This window comes from Hesperophylax consimilis, chromosome 8 (assembly GCF_061612785.1).
Source record: "Hesperophylax consimilis isolate HC1 chromosome 8, BYU_Hcon_1.0, whole genome shotgun sequence".
NCBI lineage: Eukaryota > Metazoa > Arthropoda > Insecta > Trichoptera > Limnephilidae > Hesperophylax > Hesperophylax consimilis.
In genome coordinates this window covers 36,490,313-36,514,610 of record NC_142843.1, presented here as the reverse complement: position 1 = coordinate 36,514,610, position 24,298 = coordinate 36,490,313, and the positions used below count along the sequence as shown (strand labels likewise).

Sequence of the window (24,298 nt, the reverse complement as noted above, 5' to 3'; positions counted from 1 at the left end):
GTGGCCTCAAAGCAGTCTCTCCCGGTGCTTTCCGCCTTCTATTAATCCGGTACTCACCTGTAGTAAGCACCACGCAGATGTAATAAACACTGCGCGCATTGCAAGTAGAAGTAGGCAGAAATACTAACACAGGCGCACTACACATCCGTTGGCTTCGCCGCAGGTGACTCTCCTGTCAGAAGACCTGCCTCAGAAGTTCATACGTAGCGAGTCGCGCCGGACTGTTCTCTTTGACTCTGTAATAACGTTAGTACCTCACTGACACCGCTCGAAAACAATTTGAATAAAAAGAACGCGCCGTGCATTTTCAAACACGTTCTGTTTTCCTAAATAAGTACCTAACGCTAGTGAATTTTAAGGCTCCCGCGTGATTCGTCATAGATAAAATAATTAATAGTAGTGCGATATTGTGCCGCTTGTTTTGAAACCGAAATTGGAACACTAGTTTGTCTGATCTCTACAATATCAGTACCTACCTAACTGATATCACTCGAAAAAACAATTTAAATAAAAAGAACGCGCCGTGCATTTAAAAACACATTCTGCTTTTTAAATAAGTACCTACCGGATCGTGATCCGTCATAGATAAAACAATAAAAACATTTGGTAGTAGTGCGACATTGTGCGGCTTGTTTTGAAATTGAAATTGGGACGCCTATATTATTTTAAGAAAACAAATTTAAATAAAATAACACGCAGTGCATTATCGATCGCGTTCGATTATTTTTTAAATAAGTACATAATATGCGCTCGATTTTTTTAACTTCCCGCGTTATTCGTTAGATAAAATTATAACAATACATTGACAGTAGTGCGATATTGTGCAGCTTATTTTGAAATCGAAAAAGACTGGTTTGTTTCTATTGGATTTGTTTCTGTACTACTTGGCAAATAACATTAATTAACTTGTTGCATACTTTGAATTAAGGGAAAAAACAGTTCTTTCTAACGACATGACTCCCGTTGGACTAATGTTCAAAGTTACCAGGTAAAGACACTTTATTTATTTATGGAAAAAAATATTTTTCTTAGATGGGAGGCGGGTAATGGTACTCCCGTCCGGGAACCATTTATCGGATAACAAACACCTCTGCCATAGGTCACCTCAAGTGGTTCGCTACGTTTGGTGACTTAGCAGGGGCGCCCGGGTACATGAGGCGTGAGGTTTATAATAATTTTAACGAGTCAATTCCGGATTGTGGGTAGTTTTTGCAATCCCACACATCCCATAATCCGGATCGAGATAGACTGGTTGAGGATCCTCTCCAACAGGACTCTCTCGAAACATCACCTTGCACCGCAGCGGGAGGGATGGATTCATACGTGCGTCACTCCTGGACACACTGACCCTCAGATACCTACCATCCTTCCTTTCCTAAAAAGACCCTCCAAACAGCATCCTCAAAGATGACATAGGCCCTGAGGGAAATTATTTTCTTCAGGGCCTTCTGTGTGGAGCTAATGTTAAAAAAGAACCAACATTTTGAAAGATGGCTTAAACATAAATCTTGATTATTTAAGATTAACCAAGGTAAGAATTTTTATTTTAGGTGTAAGTACCTACCCACATAGTTTCAAAATTAATATTTTTATTTTACAAACTTAATAGTTATATTTATGGAGAGGTGGGTTGAAATGCAATAATTCAGACCTAAATATGATAAAATATATTGCATCATAATGTCTTAGCTATGAAATGTAGGAAAAGTTTTCACCATTTTTTTACTGGCTCGTTGAACCCAGTTTTTCCCAATTTTCAACAGTTTTCTCTAAATATTTTATTTTTTAAACAATTTAAACACTCGAAACAACAGCTAATAACGGAAATGGCGACAAAGGACAATTAATTAGGCATCTGTAAATAATAAAAATAATACCATGCTATAAAAGCTTTCAACAGTGTAAAACTTGAAATTAAAATTGAGGAAAATAAAAATAAATTCACATACAAAATTACAAAATTTGGATTAAAAAACAAAAAATACAATATTACCAAAATGTCATAGCATAAAAAATAAAACCTACACGTAACACACAAAACCAATATAAACACACATCACTCACAAACACACAAGATTACATTTTAAATGTATTATTTTCTCTTTAAATGTATTATGTAGATTATATTTTCATATTATAAAATGAAGGCCTCAGCACGGGAAAGCCACCCAGTGAGACCAACATTACTGGAAAACTTTGAAATGTAAAAAATATTGTACAAAATAAAAAAAAATTAAAAATTAAAACAAAAAAGCACGTTTGATGAACCAGTCAGCTGTTAATATAAGATGGGATGTTTAGCTAGAGATGTGATTTGTGGAGTATTGAATTGAACAAACAAAAACAAATAAGAAACTACAACATAATTAATTTAACTCTTTCAGTACCACACTTCGTTTCCACATGTAGACCATTTTTTGCATAATTACCTTAAATAATTATTTGAAAATTTTTGTTGTAAAATTTAGTTTCCTTTTTGCTTACTAATTGATACTTTTTTTCTAATTTGATTTTTATTATCTTAAGACTTTAATGGGTTATTTTTTAATAGTAAGGAAAAAAATCGTATCACACAATCTATTGTTTAATTTGAAAATATATTAATTTATTTGTATGTATTTGTTGTAGTTATCTAAAGACTTTCATACGTGTACCCGGAGTCGCTGGGGATTATCTTTAGGAGATAGAAATACACCATCGTGGACATTTCTGTAGGCCTTTTAAAGATATACATTTCCGTCGTACATTATTTTGATGTATCTCATAAGGTTAAGCCAGCGTTAGCAATGTATATAAAACATCGACTTCTCTCTACTTTCTATAAATATAACATGCATGTATATATTATATAAAACTTTCGGAAGAAATTTTCTAAATGAAAATTATATCAAAATACGTTGCGTAATTTAGAAGAACTTAGAGCACAAACAGACAGGCGCTGATAGTGACTATATTTTATACTATTTAGAGATAACATATATATAATAATGGATCCCAGTCCAAGCAAAACAGCCAGGACGGGATCTGGCATTATGTTTACAGTATTTGTCGGTGGAATGAAGATTGCAAACTAGCAGAAAATATCCTTCACAAGCAATGCGCAAAATACGGGTGATTTGTTTCACAAAATCAAGAGATATTTATTTCATATTTCTCAGGAGGAACATCAGGAGGAACACTGGTATTGAAAGGGTTAGAAAAAAATTCATAAATTTCAAAAATATAGAATCAAAAATATTCTTAATTTTAAAAAAAATATTGCTCTCTAGGGAAAAATCCAAGGATCACTGGCTAGTGCCTTTGCCGTTACGATTTTTGTTATATTTGAAGGAGACATTTCGTAAGTCGCTGTAATTGCGAAGACGTTTCCTAAACTTGAATGCGTCGAGTGATGTATCTTGAATACTCCATAATACCATTTTTCAAGAAAAAGTGACAGAATTGTTCCAGTTATATTAAACCTTCCTGATTTAGTACCCTGTGAACCGGAAAAATTAATTAATTACACTTATTTAAATTACAAATCAAATAAAATTATGAGAGGCGGTGAAAATAGGAAATGAGAAACCGTCTCTTCAAATTGTTGATAATTTTTTTAAAAACGGGATTGCAGGCCGTTTCCTAATAAAGTTTTAGTAAATTCATAATATATCGGAACACATGTTCATTCACCTGAATTTACCTTGATTATATATATAATGACGAAATGCGAAAATATTAAGGTTTTACATGAATACGTGTTCCGACATCGTGATAATATTTTCGTATTTTACTAAAAGTTTATCAGGAAACCTATAAATTCATGCGTTAAGGACCTGCAATCCCGTTTTCAACTAGATTACGAATAATTTGAAGAGATTGTCAATAATTTAAAAATAATTTGAAAAACGCTTTTCAAATTTAGTATGACGATAATAATAAAAAGAAGAGTGTAATTTTACAAACCTTTTTCAATCCACAATGGTCATCCATTTTTCCTAGTGACCTGTAACATTTTTCCAATTCTTTAAATTCGCAGACATCGGAAAATGGTGTACTTACAATTCGCTCGAACCGATGCCCATTGTGTTTAAAGTATTTTGTAGTTGCCTTGAGAAAACATTAATTTATTGAATACATTTGATACAAAAACATGGTCATATACACAATGGATATAATATAATAAATATTGGCGTGTGATTTTTTGGTTTATCTTGCCTATGCAGTCCAGGATAAGCTGAAATACAGGTATGACATACATTATGGCCCAGTCAACATTCATTTCTCTTGCCTATGCAGTCGATAATAAGCTGTACTACAGGTGTAACATGCATTATGGCCCAGTCAACATTCGTTTCTCTTGCCTACAGGATAAGCTGCAATATAGGTGTGACATAAATGATGGCCCAGTCAACATTCGTTTCTTTTGCCTACGCAGACGAGGATAAGCTGCAATACAGGTGTAACATGCATTATGGCCCAGTCAACATTCGTTTCTTTTGCCTACGCAGACGAGGATAAGCTGAAATACAGGTGTGGCATACATTATGGCCCAGTCAACATTCATTTTTCTTGCCTATGCAGTCGAGAATAAGCTGTACTACATGTGTAACATGCATTATGGCCCAGTCAACATTCGTTTCTCGTGCCTACTGAAGAAATGATAATAGTAAGTAAAGGATGGTATATGGATTAAACCATGGCAAATAAAGATAGAAATAAACCTTTATAAAAATCGCTAGAATGTATCACCATTATAATATTTTTTCACTGGCTTAGTGACAGACAAGAATCGCTTAGACTTATACCAAAAAGATGAGTTTACCAATTCTAAAAGATATTTTCCCAAGGTATTTATAGTTAGTTGAGTATTGACTGAGGAAGAACAGGTCATTATTTCTGAGTCTAAGAGAGAGGTTGTTGAAAGCGATGAGTTGAATCAATAATACAACGATTAGATGCGGGATAATAAGTAGTGAGGTCGACTCTGGCTAGATAGAGTGAGTCAAATAGAAAACAGTATAAATAATATTATGGTAGGTAGTTCGACCTCTCTCACATTCCAACTGCAACTAGTCAAGACGGGTCTGCAACCCTCTACTAGGTCTAATAAATGTAAATATCTTTATCTCGAAGTACTTACTAAAGACTACCTGATCATCCACACACAATAGTATACATAAAAAATATTCAACAGTGGCGCAGCCGGTAGGATCAGTTGACTAGAAGATCAATATCAAGAACTCTGGTATTTACCCACCCTTAAAGGTCCAGTATCTCTTAAGATTGTAATGTTAATGTCAGCGATAATGCTCCCATCTTGAACCACCGCTACCACCGCCTGCCAGTTTGTCAGATTCCTTCTCATGGGCCCCATGAAGGCTTTCAGGGACCGTAAATCTGTTTTGTATATTCCCTGAAATTGCAGTTAAAAGGCATAATGTTTAATATTTCCACCCTTTTTGTATTCTGCACGCACTACAATCTACTGAATGGAGTTTCTCTCAAAGGGAAAACAAAACGGTAACAGGGTTTATTCAAAGAAAATGAACAACGTACATATTAAAACTTTTTAAGCAACTATTTACTTACATAATTGGAAGAAATGCTTGCAATGCATAAAACTACAAAGTAGCTCAGAAAAATAATTCGCCACATCTCACGCGCTTCCATGATCGTAAAACATTTGAATTTCATTAGAAAAATTTATTTACTACTGAAATTATTGGTAATTGATTGTAGTCCGACCGAAACAGTATGTTTTAAATGCGGCTGAAATCGTGTCCATTTTAATCTAAAGCTGAATCAGAAAGTTATTGTGCATCAAATAAACGTTAAAACGAGCAATATTCACGATTATTTAAAACAAAAATTATCTTAGTTTACAAGCTAATTTATTTTATAAACATTGATTTTTACATAAACAAATCGACCGTTTTCAAATGTGCTGAACTTCCAAAATAAATCGATAACATTATTTTCCGTCGAAACAGAAGCAAATTTTGGACGAAATAGAAATTGAATGTTCGGTCGAGCTCTAATTATTTTGTTTCAATTTCACGTTTTTTTAATGACACCATTCAAATTTGAATAATAAAGGGAAGTTCAAATTGTTGGATGTTGAATAATTGTTGGAAGTTGAATAATTGTTGGAAGTTGAATAATTGTTAGAAGATGAATAATTGTTGGAAGTTGAATAATAAAAGGAAGTTCAAATTGTTTGTATCAATTTTTCGAATTCACATTGTGAAAAACTTTTAAAATAATTAAATAAACAGCAGGGTGGTAATACGCCCTCTTGGTATATATATTATATTGAAATTTTTCAAATGGCTGCTATTTTTGCACGAAATCTTGCATTTCAAAATGGCTGCCACTTGAATGGTCAGCATTACATTGGTCAGCTCTTAAATGTTTTCTGCTAGCATATTTATATACTCTGTTGAGCAGCGATTTGTCGTCAGCAAGTAGAAAAAGAATGATCAACAAATAATAATGTCAACCATTCGAAAAACAAACATTCCCGGGTTACAAATAACCTGATAATATATGAAAATCTACCACCACATTAAGCGAACAAATGTTGCATGTGTCGTGATGGTGCATATTTATGGCAAAAAATTTAATTACTTCTCTTTACAAAATATTTTTGATGTTCGCTTTGAACTCAGCAGGTAGCATGTGTGTAGTTTTTCAAGTCGTTTATGAATTGTGCATCAAGATATCAGGTGATAATTAAATGTACATTTAATTATCATCTTTTAAGGAAATCGAGCAAGAAAATTTTTGACTCTTAAAAAATATATTCACGTGGATCAAAAAACAGCGATTCTGAATACATTTGTATGTTTGCATATTTTTACTCTTAGAATTGTTCTTGAAAAATTATTTAAAAGCTATACTCTATAAACGCTCCGTGATTGGTCGAACGAAATCTGACGTCAAATGTACTCTGTTAAGTTTGTACTGTGTAATAAACAAATAGCATTTCTTTCTGTTACGTGCGGACTTTGCGAATATTATGGAGAGGTTGTCATACGTCTTGTGCTGTGTAATTTTGTATGCTGATCTGAGGTTCTGGGATGATTGGTTGTCTTTTTAGTTTCATCGATTATTTTAACTTCGTAGTCGGTAGATCGACGCCAAGCGGGCGGAGGCTGGACTGAATGCTGCGAATGTTCGCTTGCGTCTTGTAAAGCCGGGAACATTCCAAACGGGGCGGGGCGCCTTTGACGTTGGTCTAGTTGGTTTGCCGCCCATACTGAAATTCTCGATCGTTCAAGGTAGCACTGCGAATTGTAGTTTAGTAGTAGCTGCCGCTACAAATAATACATAAAAAAATTATATTTATTTCGGACTACATCTAGAAAGTTGAATTTTTAAATCTTACATCGTCAGCCCCGCCAGTCTGTCTTTCCATATTGTTTATTCTGAGTTGATATAAGACACACCGAATTCAGATTTATAGCTTTTTATCTATTCTGAGGTTCATTAGGTAAACAAAATATCATTTTATTTTCAACCACCCTACGCATGAAACGCACTTCTCAATAAATTAACTTAATATCCTAAACACTAATGCGGCGTATCGAAGCATGGCGGAATTTAAAAAATATAAATCGGTGATTATAACAACAAAAATAATAACCTTCCTTTTTATTATGTCATGGGTGTCATTTCCCGTCGTTCAAATATTTGGACAAAGGTTTAATTCAAAATTATGAATTGATGTTTTTTTAATTTAGTTAATTGTAATATTTAAAAAAATATACAGGTAAGTTGCATTTCTTCATATATTTTACAAAATATTGTATTTAAGGGCATTTTTGGTCTTATATACTTATATATGAGAGTACAAACAATCTACAAAACAGAAAATAGGGGATTTTTATAGTACTGAAACGGGAATTAAAAATGGAGTACCACAGGGAACTGTGCTGCTTGGCTCAATTCTCTTTCTAATATAAATAAACAATTTATGTGATGTTATGATCCCTGGTAAAATTGTATCTTACGCTGATGATACAGCAATAATAGTGAATGGAAAATCCTGGCCTGAAACTTTTTTTAAGACAGCAAAATGTATTACATATATGTCTTATCATGGCTAAAAAGTAATAGACTCTTCTTAAACTATAATAAAACATTTTTCCTAACCTTTTATAAAAATACTAAAAATAAACCCCCCAATAACCTTAAAATTAGAATACATTATGTTAACTGTAATCAAGAAATATGCTCATCTTGCTTTGAACTTGGAAAAGTTGAAAAGATCAAATATTTATGTATTATTATTGATACAAAATTAAATTGGCAGTCACAAATTAATAATACCGTGTGTAAATTAAGATATCTTACATACACATTTTACAGACTAAAAGAAGTGCTCAATGTTGAAAAACTGAAAATTATTTATTTTTCTTTGGTGCAATCTTCACTCATATACGGAATAATAGGATGGGGCGGTGCGCTTCATGCACATATAAAACCTTTACAAATAACTCAAAATTATATCATCAAAGTTATGTATAGTCGGAAAAGAACATTTTCAACAGATGAGTTATACAAAGAATCTTAACTATTCTGTCTCCGTAAACTATTTATTTTGCAAACTATGAAATACATCTTAAAAAACAAAAATAAATTCGAAATAAATGAAAACAGAATCAACACTAGAAATAATAATGTATTTTATACTCCCCAAACGAACACAAAACAAATGCAAACACACTGCAGTTTCATTGGACCTCGTACTTTCAATCTTTTACCGAAAAATATTCAAGTGATTACTAAACTTCCTCAATATTTAAAAGATTTAAAATTTTGGCTTTTGGATACAGCAGTTGAAACTTTTTTTTATTTAATTTGTATCAATTTATGTTTCTCATAAAATATTCACCATATATTACACTAAACACTTATAACTTCACTATACACTATTGTAAACACTTTTTATACAAACCGCTTAGACAAAATGTAATCTTGTTTTTATTTTATATGCCCACAATTTGTTTATTTCTAGGTACAATAATATAATAACTTAAATATATTACCCACGCACAGGCTACGCCTTGGTGGGTTCCCATTATTCGTATTGATTTATATAATATTAATATTTAATATTTGGCTAATTTATATAGCGTCGTTTTCATGAGAAATCACCTCAAGGGCGCTGGACGGGTACATGACAACTAGTCATAATAGAAATCTAAGACCACAGACAACCTGGAGTCCTTGAATCTACCTTGAATCAGTTCAGACGAGACAACGATATCAATACTTTGGACATTCAATACTTTATTCCGTAAAATGGGGTGACTTTGATCAATGTTTAACTTTGAAACAAAATATATTATTTCATAAAATCAATTTTTCTTGAAATATTTTTCATTTTTCTTGCTGTGTATGTGTATGCATACATCTTTCACCTGACGAACTCTGCGTAAATCACGTATGTGTGTTTGGGAAGTCAAAAGATAAACGTGATCAGACCTTTCGTAGTGGGACGACTTTGATGTACCTACCTACTATTTTTTATAAGCTTATTACAATTGTACGCCAATTCCGAAAAAGATTTGATTACAATATAAATGACACGAAACTATGTTTTTTATTATAAACAATAACAACAATAACGTGGGCCTCACTGGGTGCTTTACCGTCCAGAGGCCCCCATTTTAAAATTTAATAGTATTCAATAAAAATGTGATATAAAATTATAAATTGATATAAAATAAAACAAAATACAATAATAAGGCATCAATGAAAAAAATTCGTACGGTTGTATGTAATGATGTGTGTATTTTAAAGGAATTGTGTTTTACTTAAATACGTTTTATTATTTAATGTTATAAAAGTTTTCGTTTTTTGTTCTTTTATCTATCTTTTAATTTGGTCATTGTTTTAATCTCATATGCCTTTTGTTTCCGCACATTTTGTTTCCAGTAAAGGATTGTTGAATGCTTTTATTGCCTGGTATTTATGGAGCCTAACTTGTTTTAACATTATTCTCCCTCTAAAAAAAGAAAGATTTGAATATAACTAGAAACTAACTAATTCGACACTTTTTTCGAAGTGTCATTGTATCCAAGTTGCCCGAAAAGAACAATGAAGAAGAAGCGAGTAATTTCTGAGAGGTAGCGAAAATTGTGCGGATATTCACGATGATCGAAGTCGCCCCCCGATTTATAATTCGTCCCATACTACGGTACTGTTTTTTTTTGCCTTTGAGGTGTTTTCCAACGAGCCGCATACGAACCAAAGGTTAAAACTTTATGACAAAGGCAAATGACCTGGGAAGCAGGTCCGTTCTAAAAGTTCTGCACAAACAATTAGCTAATAAACACATTCTTATAACGCACCCATTGTAGTGCTAATGGAGGTGGGGTGATTGCTTTACATTCTAGGTAGGTAGCAGATATGTTGTGAGGCTGAAGGTTGTGGAGAGGGGAAGGAGATGGAGAAGAGGAAGGTGGATGTGGCTATTCAGATCTTGTTGCCAAGATAAGGGACTACTTCTAAGGGACGTACTTGACTTACTTTAACCAGTAAAAATTAATTAAAATCACCCGAAAATAACTTTTGATCTCCAGTGACTTTTATGTGAGAAGTTGGGTGGTTACTCAACTGAATGACCAGTAACGACATGTGGATTTAAAAAAATATTGTTTATTAAGATAAAAAAATATATAAAAATAAAAAACTCAAAAACCTCACCGGAGACAATTTCATTAACATTTTCTTCTCCAAATAATGTCAGGTAGAAATGGTTAAATTAAGTCAAGTACCAATATTTTTATGGTTTTTTAATATATTGGCAAAAGTCATTTTTTCTCGCCGTTTGGTGCGCAAAATACATTAAAATGGGTTCTCTTTTACCCCATATACTTAATAGTTATCCATGACAATTATTTTGTAATAGATTTGGGTATGCAGAGCTAATGAACACAGATAGCAGTGCAGGGAGAATATATGACGTGGAAGGAAATGGATTGCACCTCGCGTTCATTAACCCTTGGCATGTTTGCAGTCAGTTTACGCATCAGGTTACGCTTGTTAAATGATATATGCACATAGACATTGTCCCATAAATAAAATTGTGGTCCTCCACATAGAATCATTTATATATATATACCTTACGGCTCCGTAGTAAAAGTTCAAAGATGGTTTGAAAGGGAGATATGTAAATACGAATGTTGGAGGTATTTTGTATTTACGAAAATAGTGAAAATATTTAATAAAACACGACTCGTTTGAAAATCTGACGGTAAATGCTTAAGTTGCATTTAAAGATACAGTGTGAGTTTTTTCATACCTGCAACATATCAAATAATAGAACAAAACATGTTTTTAATAATTTTCGGAGCTTGCTTTGCGATTTTTTAATAGAGGAATTTCATATAATTACCGTTTCGGCTTTACAAATGTATGGATATTATCTTAAAAAAGAACACATATTTTTTTAGGAACTTAAAAACTTGTTAGAGAGAAATATTTATTTATTTATTATTTATTTATTTCATTTAAACGCCCATGGGTTTTTACATACAATGCAATTATGTTTTTTAAATACAATAACAGTAAAGAGTTTACATAATATCTAAGAATATACAGATTACATAAAATATAAGATTTTACAATGCATAGGTTAACAAAATATAGGTAACATGAAACAAGAGTTTACGAAACTTAGGTAACATGAAATTTAAGTAAATGAAATAAAAATATATGATCTGCCAATATCCTCCAAATCAATTGAATAAAAAAGGATGAAATTGTTGTTCACATTAGCCTATAAACTATGTAACTCTAATTAACAATCTCTATTACGCAAGATTAGGATAAGAATCGACAAAAAGTCTAATAGAAAAACATTTAGTTAAGTATTACAATATTAAACCAAGTATTACAATATTAAGTCAAGTATCACAATATTAAACCAAGCATTATAATATTAAACTAAGTATTACAATATTAAGTTAAATATTATAATATTAAGTTAAGTACTATAATATTAAACCAAGTATTATAATATTTATTTATTTAAACGTATTTTGTAGAGTAGTAGAAATAGTTCGCACATACTCCGTTTAATGTTTGCCAAGTTCATTTTTGACATACAGATTTAATAATAATGTGTTTATAGGCTGATAGACATTCAGTACCGTTAGTGTTCACGCAATATTTATTCCCTGCACTGTGTAGTCGGTTCATTACTGAATTTATTTCTGCTTTGGTACCTGCAATGTTACAATGGTAAGGTACCTTCTGACGAACCGTTCTACTAGGCACATGAAAGTCGATCAACCTAAGGAGTTCAGGGGAGTCAAACATGTTATTAACAATTTTATAAAGAAAAAAGAGATCAGAACATATTCTTCTTTCTTTTAATGTGGCAAGGCCCATGACTTTCAACAGTGAGGTGTAATTAATGTTTTCAATAGGAATACCTAATCTATAATTTATGTTACGTAAAAATTTTTCTGACAATGGATGAATACAATATTTTTAAAGTTTTTAAATTTTTGAAATCTTTTGAAGTTCTTAATATGAAACCCAACATTTGCATCGCTTTAGTGGTTATATTGTTAATGTGGGAGATAAATGTTAATTTGGTGTCAAATATTATCCCCAGGTCTTTTATTTCGGGTACAGATACTAAGACTTGATTATTCATACAGTATGTGAAAATCAATGGGTTTTTCTTCCTATAAAATTTCATGACTTGACACTTTTTTACATTGAGGGTTAATTTATTTAGGATACACCAATCAGAAAAGCTAATGAGATTTGATTGTAATAATAAGCAGTCATTAATATTGTCAATAATTCGGTAATTTTTCATATCATCTGCGAACATCAAAATAAAGACACGTTTAAATACATTTGTAACGTCATTTATAAATATGTTGAAAAGAATGGGTCCTAGATGTGATCCCTGGGGCACACCGCTTGTAGCTGAAAAAGTGTAGGACAGTTGACCTTTAATGCAGACAGTAAGCTCTCGATTAGACAGATAATTCTTAAACCAGGATAGTACGTTACCGGTTATGCCAATTTACGCCAGTTCCAAAATATGTTATGAATCAGCAGAAATTCGGAATGCGGGGGCTTAATAGAGCTATTAATCAAAGGCTTTGTACGTTTAGCGCACATCGGAAAGTCAAGTTCATTGTGCATCCTCAGTTTTCACCCCCACAGCGCTGGGCCTTATTTTAGTACAATTCAAGTACCTACTTATCAACGTAAGAGGTTCTTACAACTTTCAATATCTTTGTATTAAAAGATAATAAAATCCAGATAAATGTTTTCGATTTTATAATGAATGATCATTTCAGACGCATTTCAACTGGGAACGGAATTCTTTTCAACTCAGTGTGAAATAGCGGTTCCCCATCATTATTATCATTATCGTGATATTATTACGAAGATCTTTCAAAAGATGTCGTAAAGCGTAAATGAGGCTATATTCCCCCTTTTGTGGGTGGATAATTACGAAATACGATATTAAAATCTCAATGGAAATTGTAAAAAGATTTTGAATCTATTTACTTACTCGTTTTTTTAATGTCATTCATAATTGCTTTTGAGAATTCTCTTCACACGTTGTATAGGAAGTAGGTATTCAATTTCTGGTAATTTCGTCGCTTTGATGGGCAATGAAGATGGTTTTAATTTATTCTGTTATTTCTTTTATAACTACCATAGTTGATGTAACACGTTGTTTTTTAATCACTTTTTTCTCTCACTTCTAACGATGTATTTATTACGCACCGGAATGTTATGTATCACACAAACGCATACTGTTTTTATTTATGACATAAAATAAATTCCATAATTTAAGTGTGCTTGTATATGTTGATGGTCATTGTCCATTACATTTCTTGAGGTCAATGGCAAAGTCACATGGAAAAATCAAACGAATAAACAATAATAATAATATTTGGCTAATTTTTATAGCGCCGTTTTCGTGTGAAATCACCTCAAGGGCGCTGTACAAATATATTCCTTAAATAGTTAATACTAGAACTACTGACTTAAAACTAAAGACTTACGACTAAGGCCTATAACTACTATCTTAATAAAATATATATTTTTACATATACGTAAGAGAAATATCGATCAACCTACAATTTTATAATATACGTATTATTTTTAATATCATTATCTTTTTTTATAAACTAGAGCGTCTGCGTTCGGGCGGGATGGATTTGATCTTTATTCAAATCTACAGTTTTATTTCGAGATTGATGAAATTTTCCTCACTTGACCTTCAAAACAAGAGAAAGGTCACTGTCAATATGAAAATTATAAAAACTACCCCCATCCCTTGTTCATATCCATTTAAGCAGTATTTTAATACTTTTTGATGAAATTTCGCACACTTGACGTTCAAAATAAGAGGAAGATTATTGTCCCCATCTAATTTTGAAAAACTCTGCGTAAAAACCTTACGCCGTGGACTTCAGCTAGTCTTTTTATAATAAAAAGACAAACCTGGAACACGAATAACCTGACAGTATTTGCAAATATACTAGTACTTATAACCGGTGGCGGCTCGTTTCTTTTGGGTATTCTAGAGTGCTAATATTACAAAAATGGCATTATTGATGTTGTTGTAGTTGAAAACGATATTTTTTGTATTAAGATTTTCATAAGATTTCAGTTTGGATTTTCTGAAAATCTTCATACAAAAATCGAATAATGTCATTTTTGTAATATTAGCACTATAATACACCCAAAAGCCACTGCTTATAACCAACAGTTAAATACCGCCCCATTTACTAATAAACGCGTTTTAAACAACTGATAAATAACCATTTCTCTTCATCAATTTATCAGTGATGTATAATTTAAATCAGGTTTATATGTAAGGCTCAGTAATTAAATGATGTGTATTGATTGAAATGTATATTTGTTGTGCTGCTTGTTTCCCAGGCATATTATTTATCTTATTCATGTTATGATGTAAGTAATGTGTAATGTCTAAGCTATATTTTTGTTTATTCCAGTGAGGGACTATTTACGTGTCCTGTCAACGCATCGCCGATAGACTACGCCAAGGTAAGCCTTTTTCCATAATTGTACAAATCCGTTCCATAATAATCTATGCTATTACAGTAATGCAGTTATTGTTGTATTACATAAAGTAGCATAATAAGCAATTTTATTACAAACGTTCACACACTTGCATATGTTACATTCCAATACATTTTTGTAGCCTAGGTATATAAAAAGTACTAGGTACTTCCACCCAGACTGTGAACAGGACAGGACGTAGAAGATTTACACAGGTATTTTCGACTTACATAAGTTACAAAAGTATATTAGACTTACATAAGTTAGAAAAGTATTTTCGACTTACTTAAGTTATAAAAGTATTTTAGACTTACATATGTTCGAAAAGTATTTTCGACTTACTTAAGTTACAAAAGTATTTTAAATACTCGTATTCTAGACCCCAGACAGGCCAAAGAAAAAGATTATCTGTTCAAGAAAGAAAATCGATATTCGAAAATGGTCAACCATTTTCACGAGAAATAAGGAAAAATTGACCTTACTTCGTGACATATAATTTTTTTTACCTTCTACACTGAGAGAACTTACTGATATAAAATATGTAATAGCTAATTTAGTATTAATCTGGTTAATTTAAAATAAATAATCGCATTCCTGTTAAAAACGCGACTGCAGGCCTTTTACGAATGAATTTCTTTTTTAAAATGAACAGATTTCAAAAATGTATAAATAAAACTCGAATGTGTTATGACGGTGGAACACGTGTTCATATAGATACAAATATCGTCACATTTTCTCAAAATATTTATCAGGAAAAGGACAGCTACGTGAACACGTGTTCCGATATATTCTGAAAGGACTATTTTTCAGGATATGAATTGCCGTCACATTTTTCTACAAGATTTCAATAAATCAGCCATACTATATTTATTTATTACTAACCTAAAAAAACATGTTCATCGAAGCTATATATTACGATATTTATCCGAATTGATTCTGTTCAACAACAAGACTTCACTCCCCACCGGCCATTATGTGTAGTGTTGGGTAAATTCCCGTGAATTTTTGGGGAATATTTCCCAAATATGGAATATTGCGGGAGTTGTGAAATCTCGTTGAGGTTAGATATGATTTGAGATTAAGGCCAAAAGCACTGTAGTGATTCCTTTTTGGCGAATTATGCCGTGTTGCGCTAATTTTTGGATAATACCGAATAATACCAAAGATATAAGCCGTCAAAATGTTGATAATATTTATTAATTTTATAAGAGTGTGATATCTCGATATATACAATAACTGGCCCAGCAGTAAGTACTGCAGCATTGCCATTCGATATATGCACTGTACTGAATTGGTCTCGTGTGACGTCACGAGACACGATTGTATAGGTACGTTTTACCCAAGTTCACTTTGAAAGCTCATAACTTCGTCATTTTTGAAATAATTGAAAAAACTCATTTTACTGTCGTCATTAACTATTTAAATTTAATACATTTTCATAAAAAAGAGAACCTCAATGAGAATAACTTTTTTTAATTAGAAAAAATATGTCCCCGACTTTGGGGACTTAATATTAGGCTGGGGGATATTCCCGGATGCAATCACTAATTGTGCGCACAATGATGTCTGAGGCAGTCAACTCTTAGATCAGCAACATCATCAGCTGTAGGCAGACTGATGGAACCTAAGTGCAAGCCAAATACTAAGTTTGGTGATCGCGCTTTCGGAGTATCTGAGCCGAGGGCTTGGAATAAACTCCCTCCGGAACTAGGATCCATAACAAGTCCAACAGAATTCAGGTCTAAACTAAAAACTTACCCTTTTAAGCTGTCATACCCTTAAATTAAATATATCATTCCTGAGAGAAAGTCCAGTTATATCCAATTATGTCTAAGTTTCGCTAATACACAATTAGTTAATGTTAATTAAGTGTTAATCTCAAGTGACCTACCAGGTAAGTATTGTACTGTATATTATCTCCATATATAGTTAGTAATAACATAGTAGAAATGTATTATATACTTGTACAGCGCCCTTGTGGTGATTTTGGACAAAAACGGCGCTATAAAAATCATCCAAATATTATTATTATTTTCCCTTCCGACCCGAAGATGGTTCATTCCGAGCATACCGAAGAACATGGTGAGAGACGAAGGCTATAAACGGGACCGCAGAGACAAAGAGGTTAGATTTTGGGACAGCCTAAGTAGATGAAACCGAATTATCTTTGATTTTTTTGTAGACAGTAACCAGTTGTTATTGAGTTTATTTAAGACAAACGGCGTTTAGCGGTAGTCAACTGTCCATTGTCAAAGAGTTCATTATGCTTCCTGTCAATGTTAAAGTCGTTTGGTGAATTAATGGTTCCGCAACCGACAGTCTTATGGAAACATTTTTTTTCCTAATCCTGAACCGCAAAATGGATACCGATGCCTATTCGTCTTCTTTGTCTAATGAATGCCGTCTTTGGTACAACGTACCCCAATCGGGTATGATGTAGTCTCATTAGCTCCAGACGGTTGGAAGCAATTGGTACTGTGTGTTATTCACATTTTTTTTATTTTTAAAATTTGACTTAATCCATAACCTTCTTTGATGTCTCCGAAGTTTTCTTCATGGCAATTGAAATATACCTATACCTACCCACCAATGTAAAATGGTCGTGCATTTAGTGTCAAATGTTTAGGCAGACACAAGTTGCATTCATGGATAATATAAACAAGGGAGAGATGGGCCAAGAGCTATGAACAATTATTAGTATGTCAATTAGAGAAGCTGGATTGGGTAGACCCTTTGACCTCTCCATCTGGTCTCTCGACCCATCGCATTGCGCATTAGCGGGAGGGATATATTCATACGTCCGTTATTCCCGGACACACTATCCCTAGATTTCTACCCACCCATCATACCTTTTTCTTTACCAGAACTTCAACTTCCTTACCATATAAAATACTCCCACACAGCATCCCTAAAGATAACACAGGCCCCTGTTATCTAAAAACCATTAATAGTATGAAACCGCGCCCAAAAAGTGTCGCCAACATCTGTCATCCATATTACTACAAATATACGTTTGGCGGCGTCCCGTCTAGTTTCTACCGATAAACCGGCTTTGCCGCTTTGATAGTTCATGGAGTTTGGCCGTAGTTCGGCGACATTCAGCACGTTTCAACGCCACATCTCCCTTTATTGCATCAATGGTCAATTTCTCAGCTTACCAAAATCACAAATCGCCATAATCGTAATCGATTGACCCCATATCCGATCTTGCACAACCTCTCTGTATTTCCGTCGATTGTTTAAATAGATTAGTCGTTGTCATGCTGGTATACAATTATTTTATTCTTAATTTGAATCGACTGTTCCGCCCTCTTATCCGCTGAAATCTGTAACAAATGCGGGTTGGAAGTGTCAAAAGGCATTATTATTTCATTTTAAGCGATTACAACACTAATTTACTATAAGACTAAATTAAAATTTTGGCTAAATTACCAAACTTCGTGACGAACGTTCTTTTGAGGGATGTGAAATTTATTTTCTAAAAATAAGGTATCCCAACTCAAAATATTCAGAAACACTTAATAATAGGCTAATTTAATATTTATGACCACAAAATCTTGATTAGAAGTAATGGCCCACCCTAAAGCTAGTTCAAATGTATGTTTATTACAAGAAATTATTGGCCCACCCTAATGGTCGTTTTACACGATGCTTTTTTCATACAGTTTCTATATTTATGGGTCGTCTTTTCATAATATGTATTCTTGATGAACAAAAAAAGGACGTGTAAATATTGCAATTTTTTTTCGTTTAATATTTAAAATATTGAAAAAAATACCATGATATCTATTTATTACTGATTGTGAAGGTGTATATAGAATTGTTTCTTTATTGTGAATTCGTGTGTATTTTATTTAGTTATAAAATGCAACATTTTATATCTAGTGTACATTTATTCTAAAACTACTATAAACTTATTATATACCTACGTACTAATATTTGAAATTTGCAACATTGAGACATAACACAGAAAAAACTACAAGACTTTTGGTTTCCTTAACATTTAAAGGAAGTTCTGATGAGTTTTGATAATTTGTAGACGGCAACGGCAAATGACAGTCATCGTGTGATTATTGTCAAGGGGTTTCATTTATTGACGATTTACTATATTACTCCCAAAATATTATTTCGGTAAAATATATATTTTTTTAAACTCTGTTTTTTTTTATATGTAGTTTTTCAGGAATTTGATTCACCACACTGTAAAACTGATATTTCCTGAAAATCTTCGTAAAAATATAGTATTTTTGAAAAATAAATGGATTAATAATGTCGATTTTTTCAAACTTAACGCACTCAAAAGTCAGCCGCCACTGGTGAGGAGGACTGTGAAAATATTGATTTTTTACTTATACTATGCTATATACCTCTAGTACAAACATAGCCAAAGAAACTAATAAATAAAATAAAATAATTATCGTGTACAGGAAAGATTTCTTATATATCGGTATGAAAAAACGCATCGTGTAAAACGCCCAAGCTTTTTTAAATTTATAGAAAGCAAACTCAATAACGGTTCACGGTATGTTGCTAATTTGTTCACTTAAAATAATGTACAGTTAGGTACGGTTTTCATCCCATATAAAATAATTTATTATGTAAATAATACCTTTTCGGACAGTGTACTAATCCACATGATGCCAACTCAATTTTATTGTCTATTGTTCAACTTTAAAATCATTTTTAATGACAACTGTTACGGTTTATGTTAAATTCATTTGAATAATATCACATTTGTTTGTTGTATTTTAAAAGTGTGCGGAGCGCGGCCCTGATGTATTGGACAGTTGACTGTTGAATTTTCCCTGGCAAATCTCTAAAATAAAATGGGAATCTTAACGGCATAAGTGAAGAAGTCGTGTCAAAAAAATTCGGCTCGCGGCCCGGCGTAATGGACGAACCTACGGTCTAATTTACCCTAGCAGGCCTTGAACACCGATCTTTCTATGGCGTTTATTTCGATTATTTCTGATGAACGTATTATTAAAATCTCTGATGTTATTAATTCATAGTCTAGAAATGGTGCTTACCGTTAATGTAAAAAATTACATTATACTATTTGAGAAAATTTTCACAAAAACGGTGATATAAAAATACCCAATTATTATTATTTATTTATTTTGGTTAAGCTTCATGTAGTATAATAAACTAGTACATTTTAATTGAAATTAATTCTATGCTTATTGCATGCATAATCAAAAAAATTTTCTTTAAATAATTTTTATCTAGGTACATTTTCAATTTTACTATACATTTCGACTTCCGATACCTTTGTACCGTAAACAATTTAGTTTTTTTGATTTGTACAAACTTTTGAGTGTAATTTTTTCTTTCCGTATTGTGTGTGTGTAAGTCTTTATTGTAAAGTATAGATATATTTGCATAGAAAGTTGTTGAATTGAAGTTAAAAATTAAAATGTTGTAGAAAATTCTTTGTTTTACTCTAAATGTATTGCACTTAAAAATTTGTCTCATTGCCGAATTCTGGATCATTTGATTTTTATAGCTACCTACATTACCAAAATAATGAATACTAGAACAGCGTATGTGTGGTGCAACAATTATTTTATTATTATTTATTAATTTTCAAAATAAGGTAGTCTCATGTTTTACGATGGATGTATCAACTTCTGTGTGAAATTAACCTCGGCATTGAGTGCGAACGAATTCCATTTTCATCGTTCACATGATGATATAATAGAAAGCATTCTAACGCATCTCAAAACAATGCCGATTTCCTGTGAGGAATTTGTCTAATCTGTCTGTCTTTCTCCCACTGAATCAACAGGTAATTAAAACGGTGATTACAATATCAAAGATCTACTTCATTCAGAAATATTTTAATGCGCGGTGATTCTAGTGAAACAATTATGCAAATACAAAACTTGAGTTGATGGTAGTTATTCATATTGTGGTACTCTAAATTTTGGATACGTACAGTTTGTTTAATCTGGTAATTAAATCATTGTAGGTTTTGTGAGGAGGGAGGAATTTATTTGAATAACTCCATACATTAGTTTAAACTAGTTTGTAATTATATTTATGTGTGTACTTTAAAAATAATTGTTAGATAGGCCTACTTAGTTACTAACCATTTACATTTTTGTGTCTCGTAGATGTGATATTGTATGGATAGAAAACCATATAATAATGATTTTGAAAAGTGTTCATATTTAATAAATTTTAGGGCGCCGTTATGTGAAAAATTATCTCAAACTGGCTGTACAAATATTGCCTGCTAGTTGCACAAACAGATACAAAAAACATACTAAGTTTAACATACTTCTTTAACTAAAATTCTTTATATTATATTATATTACAAACATATTTAGTTATTCACCATGTCTTCAACCGACTAGCTTAGCTACGTAGATGATTTTAAGTAGCAACCGACTAGTTTAGATACGTAGATGACTTTAGGTAGCAATAGGCTAACATAGCTACATAGATGACTGTAGGTAGCAACAGGCTAACATAGCTACGTAGATGATTTAAAGTAGCAACCGGCTAACATAGCTACGTAGATGACTTTAGGTAGCAATAGGCTAACATAGCTACGTAGATGTCTTTAGGTAGCAATAGGCTAAGGCTAAGGACTCACGGAGCGATTTTTATCCGCGCCCGCCGCGGTTGCGGGCCCGCAGCCTCTGTAGAATGCAGATATTTATGTAAAAAATTAAAGCACATTTCACGACGCGTTTTACGCCCGCGGCGTGTGCGATTGTTTGCGGGGCCCGCTGCACCCGCGGTCATCTTGTACCGGCGGCGCGGTCGCGGTCCCGCGGCCGCGGCGGGTTGCCCCCGCGCGCTCTGCGATCGGTTGGCGGGCGAGTTGTGGAACTCAAGTCTTGCAACCGCCCGTCTTGCGATAATCAACCGCCAAGATTGCGGGCGATAACCGCGACCGCGGCGGCTGCGTCACCACAAAAATGAGCGGTCTCGTGAGTTTTGAAAATAAAACTCCATTCCGCCACCGCAGCGGGCGCGGGTAAAAATCGCTCCGTGAGTCCTTAGCCTAACATGGCTACGTAGATGATTCTAAGTAGCAACCGGCTAACATAGCTACGTAGATGACTTTAGGTAGCAACCGGCTAACATAGCTACATAATATATGACTTTAGGTAGAAATGGGCTAGCTTAGTTTTGTGAATTAGGTTTTTTTTTTTTTTTTTAAAAAGAAAGACAAACATTCCCGGGTTACTAATAACCTGACAATATTTGAAAATCTCCTACTACCACCACAGCAAGCTGAAAATGTTGCTTGTGTTGTGATGGAGGACTTAGCCAGCCGAGGAATTGAACACACTACGCCCGAGTGGGACCCAAGCGCGATGTCAACTCGGCCACCGACCGGTCAAATAAAAAATAATATCTACATTAATTTATAAAGGATACTAACATACTGATAGTTAAACGTAAATCGGCAATGTTCTAATAATTTAGTAGAAATATTTTAGAAAAAGTTTACTTCTTAAGAAATATTGAAATAAGAGGCCGATTCGATTCAGTTTCCAGGCTTGTAGATGGTTTTAGTACGAGGGCTCCGTAAAATTGTTTGTAAAAACACCCTATAGTTTACTTCCGATTCGATCAATCGACCAATCCTGTGCCGCAACAGAAAACACTGACGCTTTGGTAGACGTCAGTACAAGCTAAATCACTTCAAGCCAGGTCAGAACACAAAATGTTTTTTTTATAAGATCCTTACATATAATAATAATAATATTTTGATGATTTATAAAGCGTCATTTTTGTGAAAAGTCACCTCAAGGGCGCTGTAAATAATATATTCTTACAAAATAATATAGGATGAGGGTAAAGACGCAGATGTTAGATTAGCTTGCAAAGTCATTTTCATCATGGTCTATGGATCATAGAAATAAACAATAATTAATTGTCAAAAAAATATTGTTAAAAGCCATTCTACCTAATACAGTAAACATCGATTTTTTTTATAATAGCCCCACGCAGGAAGTCCTGAGAAAAAAATTCCCTCAAGGCCTATGTCATCTTTAGGGAAGCTGTGTGGAGGGTCTTTTACGAAAATGCAGGAGAGGAAGTTCTGCGAAAGAAAAAGGTAAGTGGATGGGTAGGTAGATCCGTGTGTCCAGGAGTAACAGCCGTTTGAATCCATCCCTCAGTGCCTCCATACATCCCGCTGCTAGGCGATGGGTCAAGAGAGTCCGGCTGGAGAGGTGAAAGGGTCTCCCTCAACCTGCCTCTCCCGATCCGGCTTGCCACGCAGTTGGTGAGCATTGAGCCACCCCATGAATCCGGGCACTCTTTCTAAGTCACAAAATGTAGCGCAACACTATAGTAATAATAATAATAATATTTGGATGATTTATAAAGTTTTTGTGCAAAATCACCTCAAGGGCACTGTACAAATATATAATACAGTTTTATTATGATCTACTAGATAATAGAGGTATATGTTATCCAATGAATGGTTCACTGGGCGGCCCGCCTCACAGTGGGCTGAAAATCACCTCCCATAGACATAGAGACTTGAATTTTCAAGGGTCTTTTTTTTGGCTAGAAATGGATTCTGCTGATCATTACTATGCTATAAAATTTCGTATGAAGCAATTGCGTGAACAAATGAAGGAGTTATCATTTTTTTATGAAAAATTTGTATGGCACTGACATTAAAAATGAGGCAGGAATCATAAGGTTGGCCATTATATCCTTACACACAGATATACTACTATTTATTTGTATTTTTTTGACATAATTCGTATTGTGGCGCAACATAATGATTTTTTTTTAAAATCCTCATAGTTGTAAAAACTTTTTTATGTTGATGATTCATTTTGATACTTAAATGTAAATATGAGTATGCTTTGTCTAGTTTACAATATTTTATTTACACTGCAAGCCAAAACAGTATAATTTTATAGCATAGTAATGATCAGCACAATCCATTTCTAGCCAAAAAAAAATACCCTTGAAAATTCAAGTCTCTATGTCTATGAAAGGCGATTTTCAGCCCACTGTGCGCCTCCCGAAATATTGAAATAAGAGGCCGATTCGTTTCAGTGTCCAGGTTTGGGTTGAGATGGTTTTAGAACGAGGGCTCCGTTAAATTGTTTGTAAAAACACGAACGTAATCTACTGGATACTTATATATTACCAAAGATCTGTGTATCTGGTGTAAGCATGTTGTATCTGGTTTTCTATTTCAGATTTTACGATAGTTTTTATGACATTTTATTATTGAAGGCGCTCTATTGTCTGTCAC

At 33.3% G+C, this 24,298-nt stretch overlaps 1 protein-coding gene across 1 annotated transcript in view; it reads left to right on the top strand.

Moving 5' to 3' along the window:
• The first annotated feature begins 801 nt into the window (after nucleotides 1-801).
• Nucleotides 802-24,298, top strand: part of Traf4 (TNF receptor associated factor 4) — a 180,872-nt gene continuing 157,375 nt past the window's right edge. The window contains exons 1-2 of the mRNA XM_089634628.1: nucleotides 802-988; nucleotides 14,991-15,042. Of these exons, the coding sequence (XP_089490754.1) occupies nucleotides 954-988; nucleotides 14,991-15,042 (87 nt within the window). The 5' untranslated portion in view covers nucleotides 802-953. The remainder of the gene's footprint in view (nucleotides 989-14,990; nucleotides 15,043-24,298) is intronic.